Source organism: Camelina sativa, chromosome 11, assembly GCF_000633955.1.
Source record: "Camelina sativa cultivar DH55 chromosome 11, Cs, whole genome shotgun sequence".
NCBI classification, from domain to species: domain Eukaryota; kingdom Viridiplantae; phylum Streptophyta; class Magnoliopsida; order Brassicales; family Brassicaceae; genus Camelina; species Camelina sativa.
This window is the reverse complement of record NC_025695.1, coordinates 15,628,563-15,644,099: the sequence shown is the minus strand read 5'-3', so window position 1 is coordinate 15,644,099 and position 15,537 is coordinate 15,628,563. Positions and strand designations below refer to the sequence as shown.

General features: G+C 38.0%; 3 protein-coding genes across 3 annotated transcripts; 1 reads left to right on the top strand and 2 right to left on the bottom strand.

Moving 5' to 3' along the window:
* On the bottom strand, positions 4,677-9,576 carry LOC104732004. Its single transcript, XM_010441891.2, has 16 exons — positions 9,361-9,576; positions 8,897-9,091; positions 8,520-8,594; positions 8,203-8,370; positions 7,810-7,973; positions 7,258-7,476; positions 7,054-7,180; positions 6,640-6,828; positions 6,428-6,514; positions 6,192-6,349; positions 5,958-6,077; positions 5,641-5,866; positions 5,488-5,547; positions 5,233-5,406; positions 5,029-5,138; positions 4,677-4,961 (listed from the first exon to the last, which is right to left on the bottom strand). The coding sequence occupies exons 1-16, from the start codon at positions 9,574-9,576 to the stop codon at positions 4,787-4,789; spliced, it is 2,463 nt and encodes an 820-aa protein (XP_010440193.1). The 3' UTR covers positions 4,677-4,786.
* On the top strand, positions 10,358-12,004 carry LOC104723504 (probable cysteine protease RD19C). The gene is made up of 4 exons (XM_010441890.2): positions 10,358-10,849; positions 10,960-11,079; positions 11,165-11,411; positions 11,494-12,004. Exons 1-4 carry the CDS (start codon positions 10,400-10,402, stop codon positions 11,772-11,774), a joined length of 1,098 nt encoding a protein of 365 aa, XP_010440192.1. The 5' UTR covers positions 10,358-10,399; the 3' UTR covers positions 11,775-12,004.
* On the bottom strand, positions 12,122-12,613 carry LOC104728008. Its single transcript, XM_010447053.1, has one exon. It carries the CDS (start codon positions 12,611-12,613, stop codon positions 12,122-12,124), a length of 492 nt encoding a protein of 163 aa, XP_010445355.1.

The following is a 15,537-nucleotide window of genomic DNA, read 5'->3' as shown; positions in this document are numbered from 1 at the left end:
GTCATTTAAGATGTAGCATACACAGCCAAAGACATGGAAATAACTGACTGATGGAGTGCGACCCTTCCACAATTTATAGGGTGTCTTGGAGGTTCCTGGTCGAACATACACCCGATTGATAATGTAACATGCAGTATTGACAGCCTCATCCCAGAACTGTTGAGGAATTTGATTCCCATGAAGCATTGCTCTTGCCATCTCCTGAAGTGTTCTGTTCTTCCATTCAACTACACCATTCTGTTCCGGCGTCCTGGGAGCTGAGAATTGATGCATAAGACCCTGAGCGGTGCAGAACTGATTAAACTGCTTGTTCTGAAACTCACCATCGTGATCACTGTGTATTGCATTGATAGCCCACTTCTCACCTTTGATTTGGAGGGCCAAGATGCGAAAGCATTCAAGTGTATCCGACTTTTCCCTGAGAAAACGCACCCATATGTAGTGAGAGAAGTCATCGACCATAACAAAAATGAATCGTTTACCAGACAGGCTATTGACACGAATTGGACCCATAAGATCCATGTGTACCAATTCCAAAATACGACCAGTGCGAACATCATGAACCGCCTTGTGTGACACTTTTACCTGTTTTCCTTTGTTTCATGGTCCACACACAAAGTGTTGATCAGATAGGAGCTTAGGTATCCCTTGAACAATATCTTGATGGGCGAGTTTATGCATGGTGCGGATGTTCAGATGACCCAACTTCTGGTGCCACAACTCAGTGTCTGTCCCTGTGGACGCATGAAAGCAATGATTTGTTGACTTCCACATACAACAGTTATTACTCGACCGCTTCCCTTAAGGCTTCACAGATCCTTGTTAATCAACAGCTTTGCAATCCCGTTTAGTGAAAGTAACATCCAGACCTTCATCACACAAATGACTGACACTGATGACATTTGCCTTCAACACATCAACTAGAAATACATCTTTGAGACTAGGTTGTGCACTTCCACCAGTAACACCTTTGCCTTTGATTTCCCCTTTTGCTCCATCACCAAAAGTAACATGACCAGTGGATATATTCTCAAATTCCGACAGATTAGTGTGAGCTCCAGTCGTGTGTCTGTAACAACCACTATCAAAGTACCACTTCTTTTGTTCAGAACCAAACTTACCCTCAGCCTGAGCTATATTACAGTACATACCACTCCTCTTGAGAAACAATGGCTTGTTGATCGGTCTCATATCTCTAGGATAAGCTGCTTGCTGGGAAAACCTTGACAAGCGATTGTTGTACTCATAGCACTGTGCGTTAAAATGAGTTAGATTTCCACAGTACCAACACTCGTTTCTTCGACTCCGTGAAACTTGGTAAGCTGGTCTGAATGCCTGATGTGCTGAAAAGTTATTCACATCCAACCCATATGTATCAAATGACTGAGTCACATGCATAACTCCAAAAGGTGCTCTATAAGAAGACTGAATTATCCTTTGAGAATGCACACTTCTTGCTTGGTGAGAATTGGTTTTGACCAGTACTGCCGCTTTTGTCTTTGATTGGATGGGTACAACCTCTTTGTTTTCTGCATTCAGGCCCTTGACAAACTTTGTAGATGTTGAAGCATCATTCCCTTGATACCCGAGTCCCCACTTAGTATTACCCACTCTTCCGCTACTTAGAATGGTATCAAGATCCTTTGTTCCTTTGCTCAGCATTATGATGTTTTTAAGCTGCTCTTCCAGTTGCTTCTCAAGTCCCTGAGACTTGGCTCTTTCTTCCTCAAGATCTGAAGACAGCGAGTTGAACCTTGCCACCAGATCTAAATTTTCAGCCAGCAACACATCATACTCCTGAGTTTTCTGAACCAGACTCGAAATTAACAGGGTAACCTGTTCCTCAGCTGGTAGATCCGCATCTTCAACTTCAGAATCTGACACAACAGCCGGTTGTTCCTTCACTTCCTGCTCCACCACTTCACCTTCCTCAATGACTCCCAGCAGAGCCTCATAGTTATTAAGGACTTCACCCTCTTGCACGTCATCATCCGAGTCACTATCACTCCAGACAACAAACGATTTGGATCTACTCTCTTTGGTAGGACATTCAGCCTTGATGTGTCCATATCCTTTGCATCCATAGCATTGCATTAACCCTTTGCGCTTGTAGTTAGGGCATTCTGCCTTGAGATGTCCGTATCCTTCACACTCCAGACATTGGCGCTCTTGCCTATCACCCCTTTTAAAGTCCCTTTCCGACTCACTTATGATTGTAGATGAGGATCCTCTGTGCTGACCACGCTTCATTTTTTGGAAGAACTTCCTCACATGTAACCCAACTTTTTCTTCATCTGCAGTATCTTGGGTCTCAGTATTCTTCTGTGTTTCAACAGCCTTTAGAGCAAATGATCGTTCAGTGCGTTGTTCTTTTTTCTTCAGCTGCATCTCAAATGACTGCATCATACCAACAACTTGACTGAACTTCAACTCATTTGAGTTCAAGGAAACGTCAATGATAGATCTGTGTGGTTGAAATTTATCTGGGATACTCCTAAGAAATTTCTTCACCAGCTTCTTGTCCTTGTAGCGTTTTCCCATGATAACAGCTTCTTGTGCGATAGCACTCAGATGACTGTTGTAACTTGCAATGGTTTCACCTTCTTCCATGGACAGATTCTTGAATTCTGATGCCAAATTGTCCAGACGTGTCCTTTTTACATTTCTAGTTCCTTCGAAGGTAACTTGGATGATATCCCAAGCTTCTTTCGCAGCCACACAACCCTGGACACTATTGAACTGATCCAGCGGCAGAGAGTTGAAAATCACCGACATGGCTTGCGAGTTGTGCTTAGCCTCAGTCTTTTCTTCTGCAGTCCACTGCTTCCGAGGTTTCAGCATCGATTCACCCTTGTCATTTTTCACCATTGGTTCGGTCCAGCCATCTTCAACAGCAAACCAGGCCTCCATGTCGATACCTTGAATAGCCTGCTTGACCGACACCTTCCAATGCCCATAGTGCTCTGGATCCAGTTTCAGAACTTTCGGTATTGCAACAAAAGCTTGTGGTTTCTCCATACCTCTTATCACAAGATCTCACCTGTTGAAAAGGAAACAAGACTTTTATCAGCTGTCCGCTCTGATACCAATTGTAAGGGTATAGAGGATTAACACCACAATCTTCTGCTTGGAAAACGCTTTACTATTTATTCTTATTAAACTCTCAAATGGTTACAAGAATAAATCTAAGCACACTTCTCTTCTCTATCTAAACTCTCACCAGTATAGATCTAAGAGAATAACCCAATACTCACCTTCTTAGCTTTCTTTGATTAGCCTTGAAGTTACAATCTCGCACAAAAGGTTTTTCTAGTGTTAAGAAAACCTACCCCGATCCCCCAAAATCTTTTATATTCGATCTCACTAAATCCTAACAAAAAGATCTTCAAATCTTCATTTAAGGCAGTTACTTGTTTGCCAAGAACTCCCTCTCTTTATCCACCAAGAATAATATTCTCCACATATCTTCTCTCTCGATTCTGCTTTATCTTCTCATTCCACCAGCGATAAGACTTGCCATATCAGCTGCGCTTCCTTGCTATTCTCCACTTGTCTGTCCTCAGATGCAAAATTCTGTGTCCTAGCAGACCTTTGTTCCAAACAATATCTTGCTGCAGCAACTGCATCTACAATTTCTCCACTCTTTCAACTAGCTCGTGTGGGAAAGGCTCCGACAATGTAGATGTCTTTTTGTAGAATTTCTCCACCCATAGCTTCGTTTTGGTTTTGTTATTTTTATTTTTCACAGGCTCTCCAAGTGGAGTCTTGAGGTATTCAAATGCAAAGTTTTGTACTGCCTGCTGATAAGGTTGGTCTAGTGATTCAACAACAGAAGAGAGTGCTGACGTAGCCAATGAGCTGGCTGGTTGAAGAGAAGACTCTAATTCTCTGAGAGGGTTTGCAGTTGAGAAGTATAAATAAAGGAGAGGAGTGTCAAGGGAGGATTATGTTGAACTGTGTTTGTAATTCTCAAGTGATGTGCTTGGGTGCTTGAGTGATGTGCTCGAGAGATGATCAATGTTGATCAACTCATTCTCAGATTAAGCTACGTCGTGTTTGATTTATGATCTTTGTAACATTCCTTTGATTTCTAGCTGAGTATAGAAGCATTGTTCTTAGTTGAGTTCAGATCATCAAGGATCTATCAATGGTGCGGTGAAACTGTGATCGGAGCTTCAACGCGATGATGGACTCTGTGATCTCTGAAGATGATGGTTGTAAGGATGTACCTATGTTCACCGGAACAGCTCCGTCGCTGTGGATTCCAAAAGTGGAGAGGCTTTTCAATCGTGGCCGTTTCTCAGACGATGCGAAGCTTGATCTTGTTTTTTTGTGTTTAGACGGAGTTGCATTGACATGGTTTATGCGAGAGATGAATAAAGAGAAAATTATGGATTGGAGTGTCTTTAAGCAAAGAGTGTTGGCTCGTTTTGCTCCGGTGAAGAATTGTTCTTCATCCGAGGTCGAATCGTTTTCTGTTCATGAACCGGTTCCAACAGAATCATCCGTTCAAAAAGTAGAATCGATTTCAGAGCTTGAAGTGGAGACAAATGAATCACACATGGAGAATGATGGTGTTGCACAACCTCAGGTATCGAATTCAGAACTGGTTACTAGCCTTAAGTTTAACAATGAGTCATAAGTTGAATTAGTGCGATGCGAATTAGTCAAGTCAATAAAATAAACAAAATTTATTAAGTAACCAAGAAGTTAGTATCTTATAAAAATACATCTCTTCAACAAGAAACTGTTACACTTACAGAATCTATGAGACCGAGTAAATAAGTTAGCGAGAAGGAGGAGAAGAGAAGAAAATAACAAGAAAATATACGAGAAAACCAGCTACAAGTATTCCTCCGTACACCAACGTTTGATAAGACTTTACTCCAACTGTGTATTTGTACTCTATCTTACAGCATCTCATGTTCTCCCTTTCTGTTTCCAATACATGTTCTACGTACCTGCAACCACGTAATGTTACATTTTGTTTGGTAAACAGAAGAGAAAGAAAACACTTTTAAAACTTACTGTTGTGTAAACATGGTGGTCTGAAGAATCTCTGAGCTGTTCAGATGTGCATCGTATAGCTTGTGGTCGTATAACAAAGAAGATAGATCCACCAGTTGTTCTTCTACAGTCTGTTGTTATAAGAAATAGACACAAAAAACAGAGTGTAAGAATATAATCCCATTCTGGTAAGAAAACTGAAATCGTGGAGTGTTCTTCACTTACGTCTAGATATTTCTCCACTCTTTCAACTAGCTCGTGTGGGAAAGGCTCCGGCAATGTGGTTGTCTTTTTGTAGAACTTCTCCACCCATAGCTCCGTTTTGGTTTTGTTCTTTTTATCTTTCACGGGCTCTCCAAGTGGAGTCTTGAGGTATTCAGATGCAAAGTTTTGTACTGCCTGCACATTAATACACCAACCACAATTGATGCATTCTCTGCGGAGGAGACTAAAAGAATATAAAAGTTTCAGTTGGCTGACCTCTGAGGTTTCACGGATTTTGCGTAGAGCAGAATCAACCCGTGCATAAATAGTATTCCTCTGCGGATTTAACATACAAATATCTCACGAGATTCAGAAGGATTTCAATGCAAATATATATTCAGAAATCATTATGATTGAACTCAGGCTCACCAGTGCAACATCTTGAAGCATTTGACTGATCAGGGAGACGTTTGAGAATGGTCCAAACGGGTGACAACCAGCTGCCCAAAGCCAATTGGTGATAGGTCTTTCATGCGCGTGAGAGGTCTTTTCATACGGTGCACTTACACCGCCTAAAGCAGAAGCTATGCCAGCAAGTATGTGCCGCTGTACCTGTGCTGGAACAGCGTGCTGCCTCTCTGTTTCAGAAACATAACTGCAGAAACAAGAAATTAATATCAATATGATGAAAAGAGTAGCAGGTTTATCATTGTTTTATACTTTTATCGTTCTTGTGTTTTGCTCACCTCAAAGGTATGTTCTCGTTTAGATGCTGAAGCACAATGACTACATCACTACTCGCCCACACAAGGCTCTCATCTTCCATCATGAGCATTGGATCCACATCAGCTAATGAGAGGATAAACCTTTATATTGATCAAAGATTTTAGTTTGAAAGAGTAATTCACACTTAATTTTTGGATATAGCTTGGCCAGTGTAATGAATAATCTGATCAGGTGGTTGATATTAATCAACTCACACTGGAATAACTCTTGTTCCATAAGTGCGGTAAAGATCGCCTTTTTTCTTAACTGCTTTCTTCTTCTTTCCCTTCTGAAGTTTCGAGCTATAAGATGACCAGAGAGGCCTATGTTTTACTATGGAATCACCCGAACCTTCAGATTCATCATCCCAGCTCTGAGTAGAAAAACATATGGAATCTTTGCCATGAAAAATATTTGTGAAACAAATTTGCATGAAATTTTCTGAGATTACCTGGCGGAGAAAATATTTATTAGAAAGCCCAGGGTCAGACACGTCGAGCAAACCAGCAGCTAGAACATCGGTAGACCTTTCCATCTCCTGCAATACCCAATAAACAATCACAAGAGACTTCAATGGTTGGAACAGTAACAGCAGGTTAAGAACTATTTATTCCCAGCTTAACCTAACTCGCAAGCCACAGTTACCCAAATACCGAAACTCACTTCTTTGAGGATAGCACCATCTAGGTATGTTTTGGTATGCACATGAAATCTTCCGTCATTTTTAGTTTCCTGAAGGGAATGCCCACGCATGGCTTTTGAGACGGCAATAGCTAACTTCTCATGACGATGTAATGGATGAACCCCTCCAACGATCACTACCTCTTGCCCATGATGAATCATTTTCTTTACCTGTAAAGACTCAGGAAAGTTAGCATGTGAAAACCAACAGAGTCAAATCTTTTAGTGTACTTTGGAAAATATTTTGGGTGCTAATTTTCTAATAGACTTAAACTAGGCAAACATGTAATTTTACTTATGACTCGTAGGGGCGAAAACACCATTCGGAGAACAAAGAAAATATAAGAACTTCTAGTATTTCTAGAACATCATTCATTTAACACAAGAAGTCTTTACCTCGGATTTTATCTCTTCAATATTTATGCTGTAGTTTTGTCCTCTTTCCATGATATTATATCGATTGTGGTTTTGGAGCACAATGATGGGTACCAGCACTCTAGTTGCTAGGTCAACCGTCTCAAACCTGGTTGCACTCAGAATGAATCATCTAAGCACAATTTTCATTGCTAGAAGAAAGTAAAGTTTCACATATCATATTACCTGACATCAGGAGCTATGACGTGCTCAATTGTAGTAGCTACTAACGCTGCTAACTGACCAGAAAAGATATCATTGGTAGACTGATGACCAACAGGGCTAACGTTTCCTGGAAGGACAATGTTTCGTATCCTTGGCACTGTTCTAGGACTAACACTTCCCTCTTCAGTTTCAATCTTCCCATATGTACAAGGCCCCGCAGACAAATCGATGACAACATATCTATCAAGAAGGGAAGATAAAATCATGTTGAGAGCTTCAATGAAAAATTGTAGCAGATAAGGACAGAAACAGTTCGCCAACAATATCTTGAATAAGGGACCATGATATAATTTGATGATTAGACAGATGTAATAATTTCAGAAGAGGGTGGTAAATTTTGGTTGATCAAATCTATGGCACAATCACTCATAGGGATAACAAAGAGATACCAATGAAAACCACTGAGTAATTTTGTCCTTATACTATACCAACCCCGGTACGTACTGTTTTGTGAATCCTAGTACATAAACTTATTTTACTGCAACGAGGAAAGAAAAACAAAGATAAGTTTACCTGCCTGATCCAAGCCAAACTTGGGATGCTCCTCCACCATTGTATCTATATCGATAAATATAATCTGCCTCTTGTTTCTGTTTGTCTGCATCACTAAGCTCTGGTAGCTTTGAAAACATCAAACTGTCTAGATTGATCTCTGTATTTCGAGGATCCATTCTTACCTGAATAATGAGTTAAGAAAAGAAAGGGTCAGTTAGGAAATACAGCAGGATATAATCATTTGCCCAAACATGAGAAGACAAAAGCTACTTCAAGAACAAAGAGAAATATGGGGGTTATAAACCCAAGAAAGCATAAAAAAGAATTTCCAAACAACACAGGTAACGCATTTAGACATTCTGCATACCATATGCAAGATACAAGAAGTAAGAAGAGCACTGGAAGCCATACCTTATCAAAATTCACTACAAATATGGCACTTGGTATAGGTTTATCTGCCGTTGCTGCTGATCCAGCTCCCACATCCATATCAAATATATACGAGTAAAGCTGGTTAAATGCGGACTCAACTTTTGTTGCCTCTACGTCATAGGCAGGTAAGTGTCTTCCAAAATCAGTCTAAATGCAAAAAAAAATGCAACTTAGCAACATTTACATTAAGATGCAGATTTTACAGCAATAAAATTTACACTTCATCAACAGATCTGATATGTAATTAAATTAGGTGGGTTATGAGAAAAAATTAGATATGATAAGATCAGAGCAACCTCTAGTGCAGTTCCAGCATACACCATGGCTTCTTTCACTGCCTTCTCCAGAGCTATTAATTCGGGTTGCCCACTCTAACATAAGAAAAATGACGAATATTTTAATAAGTCAATGGGTTAACAATGAAAATAATGGCTTCAGAAGTCACTAAAACATAATATCAAGCGCAAACAAGTGCATGTACAGTAATAATCTGCTCGAGATGCAAAATGCATTTCAGCTAAAGCAAATACACGATTACAGAACTTGCATAGTTTCGTTTTTGAACAATTCAAAAACACGAAGAACTACTATTCATATAGAATAATCGGATCTTGAAACAGGGAAGGTAGAAGCGATATGAATTCGTGAAGACTGGTTTAAGATAGATACTCACAGGAAAGATATTGTAAACAAGTCGATGCTCAATATCAAGTGGCTCTCCCGTCTCCTGGCATGAGGGCCTATGAGTTGAGAAACTAGCTCTCAAGAACTCCTCTAATTTATGATGATCCATGGAGTACCTGTATCCTCCATCTCCATTCAAACCTACAAGCACTATATTCACTTCCAGAGGAACCTGAAATGGTACCTGCCAAACCAAAAAGTAGAATGGAGCATAAACAAGACAAGTTTTTATAATGTGGAACTTCAATTCTCAATGTGTCACCCAAAATCAGCCAATCTAATAACCATATTCACGAACAAAGATATGATCATAGGCATTAGCTAGACACTTTCAATTGCAATTCGGTGACTCTAGAAAGCCAAATTAATCAACGATTTCTTCTTCTTATTCTAGCAAATCCAGACTCAGTGATGATGATGATTCATTCACATAATTCAAGGATGAGATATTACCTCGGCACGGGAGTGAAGCATACGGCGGACATCGGATCGAACACTCTCTCGTACGTCGAGGAAAGCGCTGTGATGCCAGTGAGGATGACCCGGCTCGCGGCGGAAAGGTTGCTGAGCTGAGTCGGTACGGGAAACGAATCCGCTGAGAACCGATAGAAGCACGACGAATAGGAGAGAAGAAAACGAAGTCGATCGTGAATCCGATCTCAACTCCATGACTGGAAGAAAAAGAAAAACAACCGGAGATTTCGCTCACCTCCCAATTTGGACTGGACTGGAGAGAGTCGCTTTACGGCGAGGGAGGCGGAGAAGTGGAAGATCAAATCCAATTACTAATATACCCCTCAATTTATTTTATAAAAGGTTACAATTTTGATTTATGTTTTCTGCCCCCTCTCCCTTTTGATATGCCAAGTGCTAACTCTTTATATGTCAATTAGTTTGTGAGTGTTACAAATCGTATGCTAACAGCTTGCAGCTGCGTGTATGGCTTGGGGAATTAGCAGAATCAGGCAAGCAGTTCATAACTTCTATTATCAATGGATCTGATCGTGAAGCTGAATAAGACACTATATACGTACGAAAGGGAAACTGATACATGCTCAGATGGTAGTTGTAGAATTTGGTAACAACGAGTATTTGTAACGCTAGCTGTCTTGTTTAATGGACAGGCTCTCTGGCATGTATGACCACAAGAACTTGTAATTAGCTGAAAAAAATGTGTTTCCAACGATGCTGTAGCAGTCTTTCATATTAAGAAGCCCTTTGAGAATGAATAATGCTAAATTATTATCATACCCTCAGATTTTAGCTGAAATTACAACAGAGAGAAAAACAAATATCGTCATAGCTTACGAAGAAGAAGAAGCAACAAGCAACGTGTCGCTTGTCATGTCGATCGTTTACCCCAAGAAATATCCAAACTAAGCAACCAACTACGACACGCCACGTGTTTACTCACACTCCTTTTAAACAAAGGCTCGTAACAGTTTTTTCTTCTTCTTCCTTATCTCTCGGAAAAGCCAAGAAGAAGTAAGGGATGGATCGTGTGGTCTTATTCTTCCTCATCGCAGCCGCGTTACTAGCAGTTTCTCTCGGATCCGGCGAAGGTTTCGATAATCCGATCAGGCAAGTCGTCCCGGAGGAGAACCATGAACTCCTCAACGCAGAGCATCACTTCTCTCTGTTCAAATCCAAGTACCAGAAGACTTACGCTACTCAGGAAGAGCACGATCATCGCCTCCGTGTGTTCAAGGCTAACCTAAGGCGAGCTAGACGTAACCAGCTTCTGGATCCGTCTGCTGTTCACGGCGTCACGCAGTTCTCAGATCTTACTCCCAAGGAGTTCAGCCGCCAGTTGATGGGGCTGAAACGCCGCAAGTTTCGTCTTCCTACTGACACTGAGACGGCGCCGATTCTTCCGACTACCGATCTCCCCACGGAGTTCGATTGGCGTGAACAAGGAGCCGTCACTCCTGTTAAAAACCAGGTTTGTAGATAGAGATTTTCGAATTCGTGTGGTTTTAAGCTCTTGTAATCGTTCATGGATTTGTAGAGAAGAAGAAGTGAGTCTTTGTGTGTGTTTTTAATTGTGAGTAGGGTATGTGTGGTTCATGCTGGTCGTTTAGTGCCACTGGAGCTCTTGAAGGAGCTCATTTTCTAGCGACTAAAGAGCTTGTTAGCCTCAGTGAGCAGCAGCTTATAGATTGTGACCATGAGGTTTGTTTCCATTATCAATCGTTGGTTTCCCATTTGATGTGTTTTGGTGAAGTGGTTGTATATATGAATCGTGCTCTTCGTGCAGTGTGATCCAGCACAAGCCAATTCATGTGACTCTGGTTGTAGTGGAGGACTAATGAACAACGCTTTTGAGTACACTCTCAAAGCTGGTGGTCTTATGAAGGAAGAAGAATATCCTTATACAGGACGTGATCATTCCGCCTGCAAGTTCGACAAGAGCAAGATCGCTGCCAGCGTGTTTAACTTCAGCGTTGTCTCTGCTGATGAAGATCAGATCGCTGCTAATCTAGTCAAGCACGGACCTCTAGCTAGTAAGTTTGAAAACTCTTTTTTCCTTGTTACTGATTTAAGAATTAGCTAGAGATTAATTTAATCTTTGTTGCTCAAAAACAGTTGCTATCAATGCGATGTGGATGCAAACATACATAGGAGGAGTCTCGTGCCCATATGTATGTTCAAAGAGCCAAGACCATGGAGTGCTCTTGGTTGGGTTTGGTTCGGCGGGTTATGCACCAATCCGTCTTAAGGAGAAGCCTTATTGGATTATCAAGAACTCGTGGGGATCGATGTGGGGAGAGCATGGTTACTACAAAATATGCAGAGGACCTCACAATGTGTGTGGTATGGACTCAATGGTATCTACTGTTGCTGCTGTTCATACCACAACCAAGTAGAATTATTAGGACACAACTGGATTTTACATGTCCTTGTGTATATAAATATGTATGTATGGATGGATGCATAAACAAAACTATGAACTGTTATTGTTAGTATTGTCTCTCTGTTTCAGCTTTAATGTAAAATAGCTTGGGTATATTATCTTTGTAGCATCGAATGCTGAAGGTAATACTGATTACCAACATATTAAAAGTTGGGAATAATAGAAATCTTATGTTTTATATTATGTTTGAAACAGTGAAACTCGTCAGTCATAGAAGACACATCAGCAAGAACTAAGTTTATCTGTCTGTTATTTATTATAAAATGCAATCCATTAGTACAAATAGCATATCGATGGTTGTCAAGACAAAAACGAATTCCAAGAATAACAAATATCAAAGTGCTTAGTTTCATCGTTGAACCTACAAGGTCCGGTTTGTCTTATCTTCCACACACACTTCTCGCACCAGTTATCACCGGAACTATCTCGATGGTCTTTATATATATCAAACCAATACAATTTATTTGGAAACCTCGGCCATCGAAAATCACAATAAAACAGTGTCCTTCCAAAGAATTGACGCTTAAAACTAAAAGACCACGACTCACCTGGCTGCAAAGTCCTGTTGCCAAGATCATCGTCTTTTGATCTACAGTGATACAATAACGTTAGCTGATTACCAAGATCGTTTGTGATTTCCACAGTTATTTTCCCGGTAGGAAACACAGATTTTGTTGATGGTGGATCGTTGGTAACCAGAATGTTGCTTTCATGGCCGGCATGTGATGATGTTGTAGTCAAGAAGATGATCAATATGAACAGTGGTGGAAGGTATTGCTTTGGAGTATCCATTTTTTTTTTGGTGTCTAGTAGATGGGAGTTTAAGCTAACATTATATATTGTTTGTGCTCGTTGAAATGGGTTCTAATATAATTTGTTGTTCCATATATATATTCTATACGAATATACCGTTTCTTAAAATGAATGCATGTGGTCAAATTAAGTTACTTTTAAAGGGATGTTAATTGCTGTCAAAATCATAATAACAGCATTCAAACTTAACTAAAAAATTTTATATAACATGAGAAGGTTTTTGCAGCTTTTGATAGGGAGATGATGAGATGATACTTGGCATGTTATCTATCTAACACCTGTTCTCTTTTGTTGTTTAAACTTAATTAATTAAATTTATTTGTATTTTGGATCTAAGTAATTAGAGATCCATAAAACAAATAAAAAAACTCTCTTAACATTTCATTTTTTCCTTCTTCAATAAGAACCAGTTGTAGACCCCATCTGATCTAAAGCCACCATTTATCGTTTTGTGGTTTCATCCTAGAAAAAAAAACTGATTATATTTATTTTGAAATTCTAAATATGGGGTTCAGTCTTTTATATAATTCATGTAGTGGCAGAGGGTGAAGGAGGAGGGGTGTCAACTGACACCCATAAAATTTATAAATTTTTTTAATTTAGGCTTATATATATTACATAATGGTAAATTTGGTTTGTTTTTAGTGAATTGACACCCATGTCTCAGGTTCTACTACCCTTTTTGACTCCCTTTTTTATTTTTTTATACTAAATTTTTTTTGTGTTTATATAATCTCTTAAGTTTTAAATAAAAACTCCCCATAATTTTTACATATTAGCAATATATGACCTCCATAATCCATTATTTCTGGCTCCGCCACTGGATTCAGGGCAAAGTTGGATTCTAGATTATGTTCTTATATAATATGAGAAGGTTTTTCTCAGCTTTTGCTAAGAAGATGACACTTGACATGTTATATATCTAACACCTGTCTTCTTTTATTGTTTGGACCTAATTAATTAAATTCATTATACTTTGGACCTAAGTAATTAGAGGCCCATAAAACAAACAAACAAAATCTTAATATTTCCTTTTTCTCTTCCTCAATAAGAACCAGTTGTAGACCTTTTCTCATCTAAAACCATCATTTACCAGTTTGTGGTTTTATCCTAGGAAAAAAAAACTAATTATAGTTTATTTTGAAATTCTAAATATGGGTTTCAGTCTTATGTATGATTCAGGGCAAAGCCAGATTCTAAATTATGTATAAAATTTATTTTTGGGTTTCAATCTTATAAATGATTCATCATGGGCAAGAAAGGATTCTAGATTATGTTAGACCATGGGATGTTTATGTGTTCTCAAAATTCTCTTATAAATTCATAAATTTTTGGATTCCCATTTCTGAATTAGTTTATGGCATTTAATCTTATATAATCTAATGGTGGGATGTTTTCCGTAAGTAATTTGATAATTGCTTACTCATTTATTTCCCATTAGATCTTACCAATTTTTTTTTCCATAAAAGTATAATTCATTCCGTTTTCCATGAAATTAGAATTCAATCCCTAAGTACTCTCCTTTTAAAACAAATTTTAAGTTATTAATATTTAATTTCAGTCATTAGGTTCCTATAAAGAATTATCTTATTTTTATATATCTTTCTAAATTTCAATAGGTATTCTTGAAAAATTTTAAAATTATTTTTGCAGGTTATCATGTTTGTTGTTCACATTAATACTACATAGATAAAAATTATGTGATAATGTTTGACAAATTTATTTATTCATTAGAGTGTTTATGTATGTCTTTCCTACTCTCCATGAGTCAGTCCGGCAATTTTTGATGTCATACGCTAATATTTTTTTAAAACCCATTTTTATTATTGTAAACAAAATTATAAAATATACTAATAGAAAAATATTTTCATTTTTTTCATATTGTAGTTCATTTTTTGCTTGCTCACATTTTTCTTTCTCTTTTCAATGTTTTCATGTTCATTTAAATATTCATACGAAAATAAATATTATATTGCCAAATAACTCATTATTCTTTTAAAACTTTTCGAATATGGAAACTTTTTTATTAGATTTAATAACTAAACTTATAATTTTAATTTTTTCCTACATAAAAAACCTAAAACTTTTGGCCTAAAATATGCTCCAAAAAAATTGATGCCCTAATCTTTAACTTAACTTGCTTGGCCTATGGGTATAGCCTTGAACCATGTTTTATTTTTACTTCAGGATTGTCGTGTTTGTTTGTTGTTGTGTTAATATTACTACTTCATGAGAAAAATGAACTATATCATGATTTAATATGTTGGGCATGTTAGGTTTTGTTCCTTTTTTATATTTTAGAATTTCAATTTTTTTTCCTTTTGGACATTCATGTGGTAAAGCAGGATAAACTTCTTCTGATTTGATGATGCATATGAATTTCTCTATTGTAAATTTAGTTTCTTAGTAGTCTTCATCTTTAAGCAACAAAAACGTATTTAAAACTATTATTAAAAAGGAAAATTGTATGTTTACTATCATATGCTTAAAAAACCATGTTTTTAAGCTTGTGATGTCTTTTTATATCATGGTACAATATGAATTGCATTTTTCTATACTATATTTGACTAATTTGACTTATATAGTTTTGAGTAGTATATGCTAATTGTATATTGGTATCATATATTTTTAAGAATCTTAGTATCAAATAGCTTTAGAATTAACCATCTTAGAAATAAAAGAACAAAAAAAATTCATATAACATTTTCCACTTTCACATTTAATAGTTTACTTTTTAAGAATTTTTTTTTTTTTTTTTTTGACCTCAAACTCCATATTTTATTACTCAAGATCGAATAGGTTGGTTTCTAAAGCCAACCATTCCGGAACCTTTAATTATACATGGGAAAACAAATAACCTCGTACTCGAGCCCTTTTGGCAAGGCGATCGGCACAGACATTTA